General features: G+C 34.7%; 1 protein-coding gene across 1 annotated transcript in view; it reads left to right on the plus strand.

The window, feature by feature from the left end:
- The first annotated feature begins 766 nt into the window (after positions 1-766).
- Positions 767-20,312, plus strand: part of LOC145293257 (uncharacterized) — a 38,970-nt gene continuing 19,424 nt past the window's right edge. The window contains exon 1 of the mRNA XM_080139839.1: positions 767-8,783. Coding sequence (XP_079995965.1) covers positions 3,557-6,607 — 3,051 coding nt within the window. The 5' untranslated portion in view covers positions 767-3,556 and the 3' untranslated portion in view covers positions 6,608-8,783. The remainder of the gene's footprint in view (positions 8,784-20,312) is intronic.

The following is a 20,312-nucleotide window of genomic DNA, read 5'->3' on the forward strand; positions in this document are numbered from 1 at the left end:
TACCAACATTCTAAATGAAAAATAATGCCTATGGAACAAACTGGATTCGAAGTTGGAACACCCAGGTTGTCAGTCCGTGTTGTTGACCACTGGGTGGCGCCTCACGGTTCGAGGGAGGAAACTATAAGCGTAGAAGGCTTCCCGGCATTTAGGGATCTCTACAGTGTAAGGATGGGATTTTGCTGCTTACTGAGTTAGTCTAGAGTATTTACGTCAAGGGGGCACAAGTGCTAAGAGTTCGTCAGAGCATATCCTATTAAAATACTTGCACAATAGTCACAGGGCTCAACATTGCATACATACATACATACATACATACATACATACATACATACATACATACATACATACGTATAATTTCTTACGTGAATTGTAAGTAAATAAACATTTGTTTGTATATGTTTGTACGTGTCTTTGTGTATACTAGTAAATGTTTAAACTTCTTGTAGTAAATTATCGTAAATATCCATGACGTATACAAGTCACACAGGGAATGACTGAATGTAGTGTGTATAGATGTGCTTTTTTTTTTTTTTTTTTTTTTTTTTTTGAGTAGTAGCGAGAGGGACTGGATGCCCCCTCATAGGCTTGCAAGGCGAGATTGCGAGCCAAACACTATTGTTTCTGTCTAGGAGCGAAAATAGAAAAGATGACAAGAAGAAAGAAGAGAAAAAAAATATGTTGAAAACAAGGAGTGGAGGGAGGAGTGGAGAAGTCAAAATCTGTTTATGCGAAGTCCTTCCTTGCGCGCACCACACTTGTCTGTCTTTCGTGGTGTAGTAGCAGTAGCAGCGGTGCGAGTACAGCCACTGTATATCGGGGCGGGCGTATGCGTTGGGGTAGAGGGATGAAGAGTGAACGAAAAAATCACCGCAAATTTGGACGAACACACAAAGTGCGCGGAAAAGAGACGACGAAGGTAACAATAAGAATAGAAGGCTAAGAAGAAGAAGTTGAAAGAAAGAAAGAAAGAAAGAAAAGAATAAAGGAGAAACTAAGAAAGAAAAAAAATGAAAGAAACAAGGAAAAAAAAAGAGGGCGGAAAAAGAAAGACAGAAAGGCGGAAAGTTGTTTGCAAAGGAAGAAAGACGGTAAAAAACGAGGGAAATAAGGAAAGAAAGTAAAAATTATGGAAGGTTAATAAAGAGGGGTTAAAAGAAAGAAAGAAAGAAAAAAGAAAAAAAAGAAAGAATACAGGAAGATAGGAAAAAAGAAGAAAAAAAAACAGAAAGTTTTTTTTGGAAAGGAAGAAACATAAAATGGAAATAATAAACGGCTAAGAGGGCGGAATTAGGAGAATAAACGAAGAAATGAAGAAAGGACGAAAGAAGTTCAGGAATAACAAAGAAAGAAAAAAGTTAACTGGAAAGAAAGAACGGAAAAAAGAAAAAAACAAGAAAACAAAAACGAGTAAGAGAAAAACAAAAATAAGATAGATAGAATTAAAAAAAAAACAACAGAAAAAGTTTAAAAAGTAAGGAAGAGGAATAGTTGATTAGAAATAAATCTAGAAGGAAAGGAAAAAGACGGGTGAGATTTGTTTTAAAAATAGACAAAGAAAATGGCAAAACAGTTGCTTAAAGTATAAAGAAAGAAAGGTTGATAAAAAAGAGGATCGATTTAAAATAAAACAGGAAGAAAACGAGAAAAGACAAAAGAATGGACAATGGAAAAAAAAAAAGAAAAGTTGAAAAAGAGAAACAAAGAAGAAATAAAAAAAAAATGAATGAATGAAGAAAACGAGGAGTGCGATATGAATGGGAAATAAACAAGGAAGAAGGAGATGTCGGAAAAAATAAAAGTTTAAGGAAAAAATGGATGGATAGAAGAGAAAATGAAATTGGGGAAGAACAGAGATTGAAAGACGAAAGAACACATCGAAATGGACGAGAAAGAAGGGAAATGCAGAGAAAGAAAGAGAAAATAGTGAATGATTTTGAAGAAGGACAGGACATGTATATAAGAAACTTTAAAAACGTTATTGAGAATGAAAAAAAGTGGAAGGAAAGAGAGAATAAAAAAATGAATGAAAAAGGAAAGGAAGTATTAAATAGAGACATATGAAAAATGATAGAGAAAAATAAGGAAAGAAGTAGAAAGATAAGGCGAAGAAAGAGGAAGAGGGGGAGAGGGAATAGAAAAATATGTTGTTAGAAAGAAGAAAATAAAGAGAGAAAGAAAGATAGGAAGAAAAAAATAGCGTTGGCGAAGTGAAAATGGAGTCAGAAAAAAAAGAAGAAATAAATGAAAAATACAAAAAGAAAAGGAGATAGATATAAAAATAAAGAAGAAAAAAGAATATGAAGGACGCAGATAAAGGAAAGAGAAAGAGAGAGAGAGAGAGAGAGAGAGAGAGGGGAAAGGATAGAGAAATAAAAAGAAGGAGAAAATAGAAGAAGAAGAAAAAGGAATTAAGATAGAAAAAGAATAAGAAAAAAAGAATTAAAGAAAGTAAGTAAGAAAGTATACAAGTAAGTGAGAAAGAAAGAAAAGAAAGAAAAACAAGAAGAACAAATAAAAAAGGAAAAGAAGTTCAAATTAAAACAAATAATAAATAAGGAAGTAAAAAGAAGACGAAAAAGAAAGAAAAGTGTAGGAAGTAAAAAATAAAGAAAAGTAAAGAAATAGGAAAGAAAGAAAATGAAGAAGAAGAAAAAAAACTAAAGGAGAAGAAAAAGAAAAAGAAGAAAATCTGCATCTCTCTCTCTCTTTCTCTCTCTCTCTCTTTCTCCCTCCTTCTCTTTCTCTTCTCTTCTGTTCTCTTTACTAACTGAGTCTGTGACGACTCCTATATTTGGCGGAGTCTATTAATAGAACTGGGAAAACTAAAACGAAATCTTTCAAAGCCCGCTCAGAGAGGGCCAACGCGATTGGCCGCTCGTCAGTGACGTTTGACATACCATAAAGTCGTTTCCGCCGTTTGATTGGCTGCCTTGTGTGGTGTTGACGTCATCTACTCGAAAACACACAGAATCATATCATCAGACGACAAGTCCGAAAACCGTTCAGTAGAAACCGAGTAAGCAAATAGGAAGCACACGGTGCGCGTTTTTTAAAAGCCTATTGCGTTGAGAGGAGTTTTTTTTTCAACTCTCTTCCTCTCTTCTCTCTCTCACTCAAGCTTACTCCTATCTACGCGTAACACGCTATCACCCTGAAACTATACGCACATAAAAACAACAGTTAGGTATATATATATACATATATATTTGCATCTCTAAATATATATTTATATATATATATATACTTAACTTTCTTTAACGGACTTTGTACATAAAAAAACGGATACAGAAATCAACAAACATTTATTTGGTTCATTTTACTATACAAACACACATACAAACAATTAACTGTTTATATATAAGTATATATTATTACACTGTTTTTAGTTGATAATATACTTTGAATAATTTTGATTCGGTTGTAGGTATTTTTTTACCTATCGGAAAAAAAATCAGGACGTGTTTTCTTGAAACAAAACAAAAACGACAAAAGCAACGGAAATATTTTTTTTTTTAATGTTTGCGTTTAACACTGTTTGAACAATCATTTCATTATGATGGCTACAGAGGCTCAAAAACTGATTGCCCTTTCCCTGGGGAAGATCGCCAACTCCAGGAACCAAAGGGGCGGTATTAATCTGCACAGAAATCTGCTCGTCGCGAGCGTGTTGCAAAAAGCACGAAGTGTATACATGATGGAGAGCTATCAGTGTTTTATCTCAACCAAGAACCGACAGGTTGATATGCAGTCTCATATTTACAACAACGCATACAACAACCACGGCGTCATGAACAACAATAACAACAACACCAACAAAGACCAGTTCCAACACTCAAACATAACATGCGCATCATCACCCACAACCACGAATCAAGAAATGTCGCCGGCCACACCAGGACCCATTTCAACATGCGCCATGGAAACTACCCTGTCGTCGGCGCCGTCGTCATGTCAAGTCAGAACAAGCAACACACTCGACAACAACATGGGCATCGCAATGGAAACAACCCCGAACGAGAACCGTATCAATTCTTGTCACATCCCTGTTGACCCGCTATCGTGTTTACCGCGTATCTCCCCGGTTACCTCGACGACGTCAACCACCTCGGAAATACCCGAACACGAGGTGCCGGCGATCGCGTACACAAACAGACCTTGTCAGTCGACGACACCTTCACCCATGGGTACCCTCACGCCCAGTACCCTGAACAGCTGTCAACACGGTAATAGCAGTAATAACATCGGCAGCAGCATGGTCGAGGTACCCATTCGTCCTAAGCCGGTGGAGATGGTCAGCGTGCCGCCTGTTGTATCTGAATACGTTGTCGTGGATAACTCGTGCGCGGGTGACGACAAAGAAAACACACCGCCCTCGCAAGTGCTAATGGAATGCGACCTAGAGAGCCTGTGCGGAAATCACGGATTAAACGGAGACGGTAGTGCCAATAATAGCAGTAATACCAGTCTGTACAATGGTATGGGGTTACATCACCCCCACCAAATTCACTACCAACAACAACAGACGTTGTTACATCATCAGCAGATGCACGTGTCCGCAACAAGCGGTTGTTATACGTACAATAACCGGGCGGAACATGCGTCTTCAAATCCCACATATTCAGAGATTAATAATCGGATTAACACATGTACAAATACATCAACCGGTAGCAGCCAAGATCTTCACAACCAGCAACAGTCCTCGTGCATCTACGATCGGGCCGGAACCATGGGCCCCCAACCGCCCTTCCTCATTAGCAGTGGCAAAACCATGAAACGAAAGCGACCCGCGTTCGATTCTACAGTGGACTATTGTGAGAACACTAACACTTCTGGACAAATGCTAAACGGTTCAAACCCGAGCAGTTGCAACGGGGGTGGCGCTATCAACACGAGCCACATTGAGGGCTCTGCCTCTCCGTCGCTGACCAACAGCTGCTCGTCGCCGATCTTTTCAATGTATTCGTCCGCGTTCGGTCCTGCCAGCCCCAAGAGGAGCCGGCTCAGCGACTGTATTGTCCTCATGGACCATAACAACAAATACGACCCGACTACTTCACCCTCGTGTGCTATGGGCTCTGCCTCTTCACCCTCGTCTTCTGTGTCGAACACTTCGTCGTCCTCGTCATTGTCGTCGTCACCGTCCTCATCAACTTCGTCCTTTTCTTCCTGTTCGCTGATGTCGTCACCATCCTCTCCGTCTATGGCCCTTTGTGCAAATCCGATTTCGACATCTTCGGTTGAACATACCCCACATATACTGCAACAGCAGATCCATAATATTTCTCATGACTCCTCAGTCCGACATCATCATCAGCATCATCATTCGCACCATCAGCCACACCATCAACAGCAACAACACTTATTTCAAGTACCACATCAGCAACAACAACTTAATCACCATCAACAACAACAGACAACATCTAACACGGATTGCCCGAGCCAGATAAATAACCTTGTGTCCATTTTTCACACGGGTTTCTCGGGTCTCTGTGCTGGAGGGCCCAACAATGGCCCTTATAGACAAGAACAACAGCAGCAACAACAACCGATGACGTCAGAACATCCACAACAAAATAAACACGGATCCATGCATTGTAAATCGCAACAACAACACGAAGGACACCACCACCAACAGCAGCAACAACATTCATACCCACCCAATGGCTATCACCATGCTCCGGAACAACACCACCCGCGCCAACTTCAACTCCAACATCAAACAAAAGAAGGTGACGACGGTGGCGGTGGCGACAAAGGCGGAGGAGGAAGGGTTGGCGATGGTCACCTTTGTGCCGATGTTGTCGGCGCCAACCTTGAGAACAACTACGTCAACCCTTCCTCGATAACAGCGACCAACTTGGTCAACACAGATGCCTCAACGACGACGACAACCACCACCACGACCACCACCTCATCGTCGACGTTTACACCGTCGTCAGACATTTACCCCCACGCCCAACAGCAATTAGGAGAGTACCCGATCCTGTGCTCGAGGGCTACGACGACAACAACAACAGCAGCAGCATCGCCGGCCCCGAGCTGGCATAACAGCAGTAGTGATAACGACCAACGTCTCAACGACAATAGTTGTGATAGTATTAACAAGACAGACTGTAAAAAAAGGGACGAACTAGAAACCCCGGAGGACATGGATACAAGTAGCGGTTGTTGTCGCAGTGATAACAGTGTATCGTCGCCGTCCAGTGCCAGCATTACAACAACAACGACGACAACAACGACGACAACGACCACGACGACGTTGTCGACACACACAAAACTTTCTTCTTCTTTAACAAATAACTCGAACGATACTTCTTCCTCCTCCACCGAGGCTCCAACGGAAAGTCACAATAAGAACAGACAAAATAATAATAATAATAATAATAATAATAATAATAATAATAATAATAATAATACAAATATTAACAACAGTAATACTATTAACAATAATAATAATAACAATAGTTCCAAATCAATAGCATACACAAACTCTCCACGAGTGGTCACAGAAAATCTAACAACAAACTCTCCTCTCTGTAGCGTTCAAATGAAAGACAATAGATTTGAAAACAGTTTACGGACAGTGATAGTCTTAACGGTATAAATAATTATAATAATAACAATAATAACATATAACAATATATATCACATTATATATATATATATATATATATATATATATATATATATATATATATATATATATATATTAAATGTATTGCTGACAATATATTATGAATCACACTGGTAGTACCCTTCAATAAACAGTTTATTTAGTTCATGTGGCTGGATATAAACATATAAAATCACAAAGTCTCTTTTTTTTTCCTTGTGACATTTTTTTGTTTATTCTCAGCCCCGGAGGCTATATTAACTGTTTATTTAAAGTAAGAAAAAAAAAAAAAAAAAAAAAGCAGCGTGATGTATAATATATTATATATATATATATATATATATATATATATATATATATATATATATATATATATATATATATATATATATATAATGTTGATCTTTTTATTATGACAAACAAACTTTGATTTTAAAAAAAGTGCACAAAAGAATTTAAAAAAATTTAAGACAGTAAAAAAGATTGAAATGAAAGTGAAAAAAAAACTATTGTTTGAATGAATATATGAATGACAGACATTGTAAAAAGAAAAGACCAAATTCTATTCATCAATATAAATATATATATTATATATTAAAAAATGACGAAAAATTGTGAATATTTAAAGGAATTTACAACAAAAAAAAAAAACAAAAAATATAACAACAGAATTAAAAAAATATTGGAAAAAAGATAAGTCGTTTTTTTATCATTTCATCAATATGTTTTGTTTGTTTTGTTATTATTTGTTGTTAATACGTATTTTGTTCTCTTTTTTCTGTGCGTGTTGTGTGTGTGTGTGTGTGTGTTGTGATTAACTGGTACTTACGCAGCAATCGCAGCATAGCCGTGCTGTCTGTTCTTTAGATAAGATTTTCGAAATTAAATTCATTTTTTACGGTGTCTTTTGTTGATTAAATTGTTAAGTGAAAGTACAGACTAGTTACAAAACGCCTTCCCCTCCCATGTTAAGAATGGTGTTCTAAATAATGAACATATTAGGATTTGTTTTGCTATACACATAGATTCGAAAAAGTTGTCAAAAATAGTAAAACAAACCCACATATTATTTCTGCACGGTTCGTATTCTGCATAAGTGCCGGGTAGTGTTCAAATTTCCGGACACAACTCTTCCTCAGCATGAATTGTTCGGATTGTTTATACGATGTACACCTGTATATAATTTTAAATGTATTTTGTGACCTTTGACCAATGTTACCTCCGACCTTCGTCAGATGAATCTTTTACAATTTAGGAACTTCCTTGTCGAAATAAACTTTTTTTTGTTAATATTGTTTTTGTGTTCTGCAGTCCTGAACGTGCTGCCTCAAAAATGTGGGAATGAATATATATCACTGTAATAATTTTTGGGATCTGTATTATCTAACTATCGTGATGTTCTTCAATTTTATGCATCCCCTAACTAGGTAACCTCTGTCTATTGTTAACAGTCTTCATGACCATGGCGTAATAAAAGAAAGAAAAAAAAGAAAAGAAAAGAAAAGAAAGAAAAGATTCAGTTTCGAAATATCATAGAGACCCCAAAGTTGGACGAAAAGATTTCCGAGTTTAATATAATAATTCGCGAGTTTGACACAGATTACCGTGTTCGAAAGATGCACCTAAAGAAGGCCGGTGATTACATTGGTCGAAACGTTGTGAATATAACACACCTTGCCCCCCCCCCCATTCCAATGTTTCTCCCCCACATTAAAAACTGATCTATTTTTCTAACTCTGAACTCGTGGGGAGGCAATTGTATAGGATTAATTGGAACGAACATATCCAATCAATGTGCGTAACTGATTATTATTATTTTTTTTTGTCTTCCTTTTTTTCTGAATCTACAATATCCGTTACCAACATATTTGCAAATTAATTGTCTCACGTCACGGAATGTTTGCGAACTACTATTTTCCTCTGTTTCGACCGATGTTATCTCCGACTTTCTTCAGGTGCACCTTTTCGAAATCAGGAATTTTTTTTTTTTTAATTCAAATTGCGTAGCCTTTATTATCTTCAATGAATTCTGTTTGAAATGCCTTAAGTTCCCCTGTTTGGCATAAACATCCCCGAGTGCGATTAGAAAATTACCGAGTTTGTAATGATGCATCTGAAGAAGGTTGGAGGTTAAATCGGCCGAAACATTGTGAATGTAACAACGAGGGTAAGATTAGCAGCATGAATAATCCGAATAATCTTAGCGTATTCGTATGACTTACTAATAATTAGAAGTAAATTTCGTAGAAATTCCATCCCTCTTCTTTAAACGCCTTGTATCATGTTTTTGTAAACAATGGTTTTATTAATGTGATTCCATCCAAAACTCACCATTTTTTATTTTTTTAAATTTGCGAGCCATTTTAGACCCATTATTATCATCGGCTAAGATCTAAGTGCAACATCTGTTCGGTCTTAGCAGACTATTCTCCTGGGGATTACCTCTTTCTTGAGAGGAGCAGCAAAGTTTTTATTGTCTTTTGGAAAAGAACGGAAGGGTTACAGCTCGTCGCCCTCGTCCCTAAGAGAATGTTGATGAGACTGACTACGCTATTTTTTCAGCTGAGAATCACCCCTCCCCTTTTAGAACTATTCCAATTATAAACTGACCCTGTTTCTAACCCTGCTGCTGTGAGAAGCAGGTGAAATTTGTTACGTGAAATATGCATTTCATCATCCTAAAATCGGCATTGCTTATTTGTTTATATCAAGGATCGTGCTTAAATCTCGTCACCTTTTTTGCGGCTAATTCGAAAGAAAACGTTATTTTAACTCTATTTTAAAGGACCTTTAAATACAGTAATAGATAAATGCAGGGAGAACGGATTGCGTGCCAACGGAACAAACAAGAAATTGCCCTCTTTTCAATATAATCCATATTTACTTGCCTCCCCGCAAGGTTGGTTTTTAATGTGATGCAAAACAAACTCCTCCCCCACCCCAAAAAGGGCATTCCGGACCGAGAAACAAAACAAAAACAAAAACATAGAACTTGTCTCAGTTTAGAAGGATTTTTCTTCACTGATTGAGAACAGCAAAGCTGAAGTGTTGAATCAGACCAGATACTACACGTTGTGCCTTTCTAACGGAGTCGCTAAAATAAAATCGAACCGTAAACAAGATTATGTTTCATATTTTTATAACGAGAACATAAGTAACGATATATATATATATATATATATATATATATATATATATATATATATATATATATATATATATATATATATATATTAGCATGCTATGTTAACGCTATTATTTTGCCATTTGAATTGTACCCGCCAATCTAAAAATGGCCCCGATTTTTTTTTCAATTTCTATTTTTGATTTTGATGTTTAAATCAGCCTCGTTGTTTTTATTGGTGTTATTTATTTATCCCATTATTGATGATCTCGTTGCGCCTTAAGTCTATCTATCCCCTTTATTCTCTCTCTTTCTCTCTCTCTCTCTCTCTCTTTATATATATATATATATATATATATATATATATATATATATATATATATATATATATAGAGAGAGAGAGAGAGAGAGAGAGACAGATAGAATAAGGGGGATAGATAGACTGAAGGGTTCTATTGTCTCTTGATCCTTTTCAGGCACTACCCTTTCCCCGCTTTTCAGCTCCGCATACGCGCACGGACGCACTTCGCTTCGACAATACGGCAAGGTGCGCTCACTACCGCGTGTTCGGCGTTTGTGACCGTGTGTCCGCGCCAATAACAAAACAAGCACCCACTCTCTAGAAGAGATGAAAACTGTAAATCATCTCGTCGCGTTGTTTTAACCGTTTCTCTTTTTTTTGTTGTTTCCTATAATTTTTTAACACAAAAACAACCCTATATTATTATTATTATTATTATTATTATTATTATTATTATTATTATGTTTGACCTACCAAATATTTATCACTTCTTCAGTTTTATTTGCCAGAGCAAATTTAGAAAGCCATTCTTAACATTAGGCGGGGGTATTTTGTTAGTTGTTACTTTGCGCAGACGGAAGCCTCCTAAAATGACAACAGTTAATTTTCTTGCGGATGGTAAACTGCAACAGTGCCAAATGTTTTATGATCCTTATTAACTAACCCTAACCCTAACCCCAACGTCGAACATTCGGTAGATAAAAAAATAGAACATCAATATTATAATAATAATACCCTGAATTAATTAGGCAAAATGAATTAAATACTTCAAATCTAATTACATTTTTCTCATATGGGAGTTTTCTTAGCTGTTCACTATTTGTTTCAGTTATTTAAAAGTAACTGTTGCACTGGCCTGCTTCCCGCTTGAATACAACATATAGCCTTCAAATCCAATGTAAACAAGTTCTTGTTAAGCCACCTCCATATATAATCAATTTCTACCAAATTTACAACGTTAGTGATCACTACACGGCCATCTTACATTCATTAATGTTTATCCTCGAGTGGCCTTCGAGTCTTGATATTTATTATATTATTTCTTTACTAGTTTGCGTCTGATGTTGGAATTCATTTCAACGATCTCTTTTAGGATTCACAGGCGGGACCACCTGAAGGTTACCAACAACATATAAGCGAAAATATTTCTTTGTTCTTGTTTTTTTTTTGTTGTTTTTTTCTGGCTGATGTTATATAATAATAAAAAAAAATACAAATTTGTTTTTAAGTAGACACGCACACTTGTGCATAAATTCACTCACGCTAACGATTAAGGTTCTGTTAAGTAGATTTAACTCCACTGTATGAATGCGGTATTTTGGTGAAAGGGGCTGGCTAAGAGTCATCTCAAAGACAGCCCCTCGCCGCCCTCCCCCAAGTTAATAGGGATTCATTCCTAAGTTTAATTGAAATTATATTGATTTTTATTATTTTAATGCACTCATTACTGTAATATTGTATTAATATGATGCCCAATAAGCTAAATATATAAGAGCAAAGGGTAGTATCTGTTATGATGATACTATACTTCAATCTTTTTTTGTTCCTGCTCAATGAAGGAGAAATCATTTTGGACTGAGCTAATTTTTAATTGCTGGGGAGCTGGATTTTCTCCCACATTTAAAAACCGACCATTCGTCTAACTCTTCCCGCGTGTGGGGAGGCAAGTAAATAGGATCAACATAAAGGTGTCCCAATATGAAACATCGATTTTGAAATATGAATTAGTATAAAAATGGATGCTTCATTTTGGGACACCCTGTACAAGTAAAAATCGTGCCAACTGGATTCGAACTTGGCACACACAGATCTTTAGCTTATGTCCGTGTCAACTTGACCAGCGTCGTCAAACCCCATAATCCAATAAAAGTAATGCTAAGTATGCTGAAAAAGACTGTGTTTAGCTTGCATACAAAATAACACATCAAATCGTAGGCAGCGCCTCTAATAAAACCACACGCAGACTTCGTTTTTGTTTGAAAGATTCTCGTTTATCGAAACCAAAGAAAGCAAAGGGTTAATATTTTTTGGTACTTCTACACTATTGGAACAAGATTCTGTCGTCGATAAATGGAGTTTTCAGATTAAAAAAAAAAAAAAAAAAACAATAGCTTCAACTGTTTCTTTTTTGTCAATTCTAATAAGTTACACTGGTAGCTTCCAAATTATGCAGTCGAAATTACCTGAACATTACTGAATTATATATATATAAAAAAACAACTTTAATCGTGTTAGCAGGTGAAAAATTGCCGCCATCTTTGTTTAATTCGAACTTACCTCCCTGTTGAACTTTCCTGTGTTTACGATCGTTTCCAGCAAATTCTATTTTTTATTTTCTTTAATAAAAAATTTTATACCTCTTTCGTAATTTTGGGATATAATCGTCTTGAAAATATCAGGAATACGTAGATACCATTGTTTTTATGTGTAATCCAGTTTTTCGATTTTCGAAAATCTCGTTTCAATTCTGTAGACGTGCCAGATTTTGTTTATTTATTTGTACTCTTTTTCGCGCCTAACAAAACGTATTGCCACTTGGGACATAAGTGGCAATCGTGTCTAACAGGTGACTGTGAATTGAACAGCGAAATGTCTGTTCACATTACATTTAAATTTTTACAGGTTAGTACAGACAGGGAAGTAGGAAACAGGGAGGGGATTCCAAAGTCTAGCAGTCCGAGCGGAGTAGAAGGCTTTTCACATCTAGGACCCTCCTCCATTGTGAAGGGTGGAATTTTACTGCTTGTCGAGTTAGTAGGGAGTATGTACGTACGTCGAAGATGAATATTGAGAATTTGTATTAAAGATGCACCTGAAGAAGGTCACAGGTTACATCGGATGTTACATCGGCTAAAACGCTGTGAAAATAACAAACTAGTTGAGAATTATTCAAGCGTATTTAAAAAACGTGCGTGTGTGTGTTTTATGTCTTGTTAGCAGTAAATTTGTCTTCTACGAAGATTTTCTTTTATTTATTAAAGGAGTATCAACAGAAGTTAAAAATCTCTGTATTAATAAAACTATTAGACAAGATCTCATATAATATGCTCTGATGAACTCGTTGCACTTGTGCCTCCTCGACGCACAAATCCCCGACAAACCCGCTTCGCTTAGCAGCAAAATAACATCCCCTCCCTCACTGTTGGTGGGATCCCTAAATGCCAGAAAAATTTCTACTATAATAGTTTCTTCCCTCGAACAGCTAGATTTTGGAATTCCCTTCCTGCCACCTGCTTCCCTGGCTGTATTGATATGCAGAAGATTAAATGTAACGTAAATTAACCTCTTGTTAAACTTCCCTAGGAATGGTGTGGTTGTTTCTCGTCAATACGTACGTTAATAAACACGCATTTACAACATTTTCAAAACATATTACAAACACAAAAATATCATAGTTGCTTACAGCTGTTTCAAAACAATGTTTATTTTAACTCGTACAATGAAACAAAAGTTTTCAAACACTAGATCATCATCAGAACCGAATTTTCTTAGGCACGCGTACGCAGTAAAAAAACAAAAAAAAACAAACAAAAAACAAAAATCAAATCAGCAACAGTATCCCAAAAGTTCAATTCCCATAAAAAAAAAAAAAAAAAAAACAGAAGCAAAAAAAAAAAAAAGTTACAACAATAGATTCAGTGTCAAATATTGGGATTAATATTCTGTTTAATCAAAAACACGAAATTTCATATTATAAAAATAAACTAAGGAAGGTCATTTTAACTAAACCCCCTTTTAAAAATTAAACAATTATTTTTTTCACGTACTGTAACGCTATAGCAAACACGTAACATAATGGATTATTTTGGCCTATTTTTGTCGAGGGTTAAATCGTGGAGCTTCCAAATCACAGTGCACGTTTGAGATCTCTTTGCAATTATCGACAAAAAAAAAAAATAATTTCTGGATTGAATTACGATAAAGTTTGAAGACCAAAAATCAAGAATTTGTGCTCCTAAGAAAAAAGGGGTATACTGATGATGTTCACCCTCTCTTTGTTTATAGGGAAGAGGGATTACTTTTTACTTGCGAAAATATAAGGTTCACCTTTTGTTGTTTGTTGGGACTAATCCAGGTATTGGTTATGAATAGGAGAAGGAAATTATCGGAAACATCCGCCGACGTTTCCGAGTTTTGCCGAACGTCTCCGATGTTTTGATGAAAATAGAAATAAATAAATAAAACCAATAAACAAATAAAAACAAACAAAACAATGAAAATACTACATCAAATCACTTATTTTATTTAACAATTGGTTGTCCTTAAATGACGTTGAAAATACTACATCAAATCACTTATTTTATTTAACAATTGGTTGTCCTTAAATGACGTTGCTTTTTGCTTTCGTTATGTTTTTGTAACAAGTTTTTTTGTTTTTTTGTTTTTTTAATTTTATTTATTTATTATTTCTTTACTAAATCAATATTACTTTTAATAGGATTTTAAAAGTTAAACTTTATTACGATATTGCACGATGAATATAAATGTTTCTAAGTGAATATTTTAATCTTTCTAAATTACTTGATGAACGTAACTCTGGTTTCTCTTTATTTTTTCTGTCCGTTAGTCCTCACATTCCATGAGCGATGTTTCTGACAGAAGGGGAAGAATTGCTGTTTTCGTGATGAAATTATTAATATTTTTAAGTAGAATTAAAAAAAAAAGTTGTGTTTGTATTATTATACACATAGATTCGAAAAAGTTGTCAACAAACAAATATATAACAAATAAATGTTATCAAAGGCAAGATAAGTTACTTTTCTACCTAACTGGATATTTTTTTTTAGTGTTTTTATTTGATGTAATATGTTTATTCAGTTTATGTTTTTTTAACATAAGTGTTTGCTGATGTATTGGAAAATTTAAAATGGCACCGGTTTCTTTGCTGAACACGGTAAGCTTGAGAAAATGAATTAAAAATAAAAAACTATAAAAAACTATACAAAATGCTATTAGAAACTCGTTCAATATATGTTACTGTGACATAGGCTGACATATATTCGGTGGGGTTTTAACAATATTTTGTATAGTATTTTTTATTTTTAACTCATTTCCCCAAACTTATCGTGTTCAACGTCATTTTAAATTTTCCAATATATCGGTAAACACTGTATGTTTTTCTAGCTGAATAAACATGTTACATTAAATAAAAACACTAAAAAATTATCCAGTTAGGTAAAAAAGTAACTTATCTTGCCATTGATTACATTTATTTGCTATATATATATATATATATATATATATATATATATATATTTTGGTAACTTTTTCGAATCTATGTGTATAATAATACAAACCCGAAAAGTTATTTTTGATACTTTATATTATTGCATTTTTTTTTATTTCGACAAATAAGGGAATAATAGTCACTAATAAAAAGGAATATCAATAATGTGTAGGTCACGTAGAGGCGAGAAACGTATATACACAATCAGTGGTAATATAATTTTGGGTGCATGCAGGCTTACAAGATCCTCAGTTTAAGGTTGATGACCGGTGTCTTCCGTAAATATGTTCCACAGTGTGTAGCTACGTATTGCTGATGTCTCTCGCCTTCCCCTCTCTCTTAATCTCCCATTCTTTCTCCCTCCCCTCCTCCCTCCTCCCCTCTCTCTCTCTCCCATCTCCTTCTCCTTGTCTCTCTCTATTTATCTCTCATTCTTACCGTCTTTCTCTTTGTCTCAACTTTTATTTAAAATAAAAGGTGCTTATCTAGAATTATAAGTATTAAAAAATAAATAAACTGCAGAAAAATATTCATGATGTATGTACCCATCACAGAACGAAGATGTCATATTCCAAAAATCACGTAAAAAGATCAAGTAGCTATATATATATATATATATATATATATACTAGCAGAAGTACCCGTCGTTGACTGGGTTCAAAAACAGCCTACAGAAAATGGACTGTGATTGATGAAAGTATGATAGGTTATGAAACGGAGGGGGTCGTAAAGAGATAGGTTTTGATACTCAAAAATTTTACCCTAAGCAAAATATGATGAACGTAAAGATAATTTTTGCGAAAGTATATTTTTTTATATGAACTTTGTTTCCATTCGTAGCTAAGAGTGACCAACAAAATGATGTTTCCTTACAAAGAGAAATGTTATATATATATAATAATATAAATATACAAGAAATAAATGTTACTTTTATGGTAGGAAACTTCACATCTATATCAAAAACCCTTGTAAACGTTTTTTTTTTTTAATTTTTTTATTTCCATACTTTGGGGACCAGGCGCGAATGCAGACCCCATAATGTTTATGAACCACCGTTTTGCCAGATCAAACATACCTATTCCTGATCCTCGATACACCTATCATTATAATTAATCAGTTTTTTTTAAATAGTCAACCATATAGGAGCCTATTCCTGACCACACACACACACAGACACACACGCACACACACACACACACAGACGTTCAGCTTTATATTATAGATATATAATCATTTTTCATGACTTTTAGCGATTTTAATTGAAACCATTATAAGTCTGATTTTGATTACGATAGTTCGAATTCAGTTGTCTCTCCTAAAACATGGCGGATCAAAACATGACGTATTTCTTCCTCGTAAGATTTGATTTTCTTAGGTAAAAAAAAAAAATGCTTGATCAATTTACGTGATTTTTAAAACATGACATCTTTGCTCCGTGACAGGTATCATAAAGTTTTTAGAAATTTTTATTGTGCTATTTAAAAAAAAAGGGGGTTTGATTCTAACTAAGCACCAAATAAAGTTTAATTTTCAGTCACTGTCATTTTACTTACTAATGGAGCTCTCTAGCTTTTAAAAATGAAGCGACAATGGCAATGAGAAAGACACCGAACCCTTTTTTCTTTTTGTTAAATAACTTCTATTTTGTTATCGATGTTTCCAATTCACTTCCTATTGCTCCATCTCCTTGCTAACAATGTTTTGTTTTTCTGAATAATAAACTTATAAAAAGCCCTTCTTAACATGGGGAGAGGCTGATTTTTTCTTTTACCTATTTTATACTTTCATCTAATATTTTAATAAAGAAACCATATTATAAAAATCAAATAAAAAAATAGCAACCGGAAGTGAAGTGGAAATCGTCATCGTAACGAAAACCTGTTTTACGTAAAAAGACGGCGATCATTGTTATTATTTGCACACTCTCTTTTCCTTTTTCTTTTTTTTTTGCGTGAAAAAGATTACAAACTGAAAAAAATATAGACTTTTTCCTAACAAAAAAAAAAAAAAAAAAAAAAAAAACGGGAGACAGCTAAACCGAATTAAGGTAAAAATAAAAAAATAAAACACACACAATGAATTTGTAAAATACGAAATAATACGTTAGAGAGAGAGAGAACGAGATAGAGAAAGAGAGAACTCTATAGAGAGAGATGTGGGAAGATAGTGTGTATAATTATATAAACATTATTGGCTACACATATGCATACATGTTTCTGAGTGCTGCAGTGTTGCACTGCTTCATCGTAAAAGATCCGGTCTGCAGCGGAAACATGTATGCATATATGTAGCTTATAACGTTTCTCTGAATAAATATACATGCTATAATTATGCTCTGCTTGTCATTGAGCACTTTTTGATGAACACCAGCGTTTCAGCGCATTTATGTCTAAAACCTTCAGCACTCGGGACAAGATCAAAATGTAGTATCTGTTCTTCAGATGCTGCCCTTCTATTTCTTGTTCTCTTTCGGTGGAGGAGAAATCCTTCACGACTGAGGCAATTTTTATTTTTGTACCTTTTCTCCACGTTAAAAAACAACCCTGGTGTCTAACTCTGTCCCGTGGGGAGGCATAATAAATAGGTACAATAATTTATATATATATATATATATATATATATATATATATATATATATATATATATATATATAATACTGATTGATATGATAATTAAGAGATTGATTTTGCACTACGAAACACGAAGCAGATACTGTCAAGAATTGTCAACTGAATTAAAAGAATAAATTATAAGATTATAAGATGGACACCATCATGAATTTTGGAATATAGTTTTTTTGTCATTTATTCACTATATTGCTCTGTAATTACATTGGACTTCTTAAATAAGGATTGGTATATATTATAAGAAAAATATTTCCGCGTGATATCATATAAATTTGATGTATCTGCATTAAATGTTATAAGGAAGCGTAATATTTTATCCATAAATTTTCAGTATTTACTTCAATAGTGCTCAACTCGTGAGAAGAGGTAGAAAGTTATGAAAGTTATTAATTAAGCAATGCAAACTTTTTCACGTTTCAATCCCTAGCCTAACAATTCCCTGAAATGCGGAAGATTATGTGTAGCTTAATTACCATACATTTTCATAACTTATATATATATATATATATATATATATATATATATATATGTGTGTGTGTGTGTGTGTGTGTGTGTGTGTGTGTGTGTGTGTTATTTATTTTTATGGTTTCCTGAAGTGTGGCAATTAAAAAATGTGTGTGTGTGTGTGTGTGTGTGTATGTGTGTATTAGCAGGAAGTCCGACGTTTCCCTGGATTCCTACCACACTTGTATTGTCATCGAAATTTGGTGAAATTGCTCTTCTTTTCAATCAGATTATTAATTGCCTGCTTTAGTCGAGGACTAACTGTAGTACACTGAGAGGGAACTTTGCATGCTTTCCCATAGTGACTTAGTCGATGATACATTGTAGTCTACATTGCACTGTAGTGAACCTCTTGTTTATTTTGTTTTTATAAAATCATTGTTATACAATGGCTTGAATTAAAGTTTAAAATACAAAATAGTTTGATTGTGCTGGAAGCATTATTATTCAGTTTGGACGCGCCCCTGTCTAATCAAAGAACACAATGTTTATTTTATACGCCAGGCCTTTTTGCCTGTGCGATGATAAAATTTCTAAAATGCACTTGTGATGTGAGGCTTTATAAGCGCTTTAACGTTTGTCACAATTGCATTTTCCTTTTTTAATTGGATTTTTCGATTATCGATTATCGATTTTCGTTAGCATTCCGATACTAAACCTGTCTAAGAACAACCCAGACACATAAAATATATATATGTAAAATTTTATAAAAATTGGCCCAACCGTTTCAGAGTCCATAGGGAACTCTCTCTCACACACCCGGACAAATATCTATCTATATCTATATCTATCTATATCTATATCTATATCTATATCTATATCTATATCTCTCTCTCTCTCTCTCTCTCTCTCTCTCTCTCTATATATATATATATATATATATATATATATATATATATATATATATATATATATAATTGAATCATTTCTTATCAAAGCAAAAGGTTACTAGAGGATGCAGGTTTACATGATTTTCAATTAGATGACAAACACTGTCATGAGAGGCTTGAACGAACGTGTTTTCAAACAATGCCGATCAACAGTAAACGCGGTCAATTTATTCAACGAGTTTTCAACATTTCCAATCTGTTTCAAGAGACGACCCTCTCAAACATCACCTTCTCTCGCAAGAAGGTTTTGTTTTTTTTTTGTATTAATCTCAAAGTGCCTTCATTTGCGATGGATTGCCGACGTGACTATACAGGTTATTTATGTACCCAGTACAGAGTGCTCCTTTTGAAGGAGCTGAATTATCCACTTTTGTGTCGTCATGGGGGAGGAAAATAAATAAATCCACTCCTACGGAATTTACGCGAAGGTAGACATTTGGTAGATTAATTCAAATGCATAATCGGCCAACTGTTATTGCTCTGTAATTTTGTAATAGACGTCTCCTTATCAATCACTAGTTCCTGTCCCCATACTAAAAAAAAAAACCCCTTATTTCCAGTCGGGTTATTTTTTTAGAATAATGCTCCTTCAAAAAATACTGTATATCATTGTTGTACGACCACATTTGAACCATACAATGCCCGACTTTGGTATATAAACCCTAATTCTAATGAAAACTACATTCAGATTGACAGCTTAAAGACTTCAAAATTGCTAGTCTCAGTCTTTTAAAAATAAATACTATTATTACATGTGTTCTTTCAGAATTGTCTTATCTACTCCCCTCCCCTGTTTTCTTTGTTCCAGCTCGTTTGACTCGTTGGTCTAGTGGTCTCCGTCAATTCGCTGTACCGATATCGCATTGTAATACAGCTTCTTATTCCAGTAGCATTTTTTCCTAGAACAGTAAGCTTGTGGAATTCTCTTCCTGCTCACGATTTTCCTCCCACCTACATCCCTGGTCTTTTCAAGACAAAGGTCAATAGGCATCTTCTGTCTTTGCGATAATCATCATTTTTTTT

This window comes from Euprymna scolopes, chromosome 2, assembly GCF_053919585.1.
Source record: "Euprymna scolopes isolate OS-2025 chromosome 2, ASM5391958v1, whole genome shotgun sequence".
NCBI classification, from domain to species: domain Eukaryota; kingdom Metazoa; phylum Mollusca; class Cephalopoda; order Sepiida; family Sepiolidae; genus Euprymna; species Euprymna scolopes.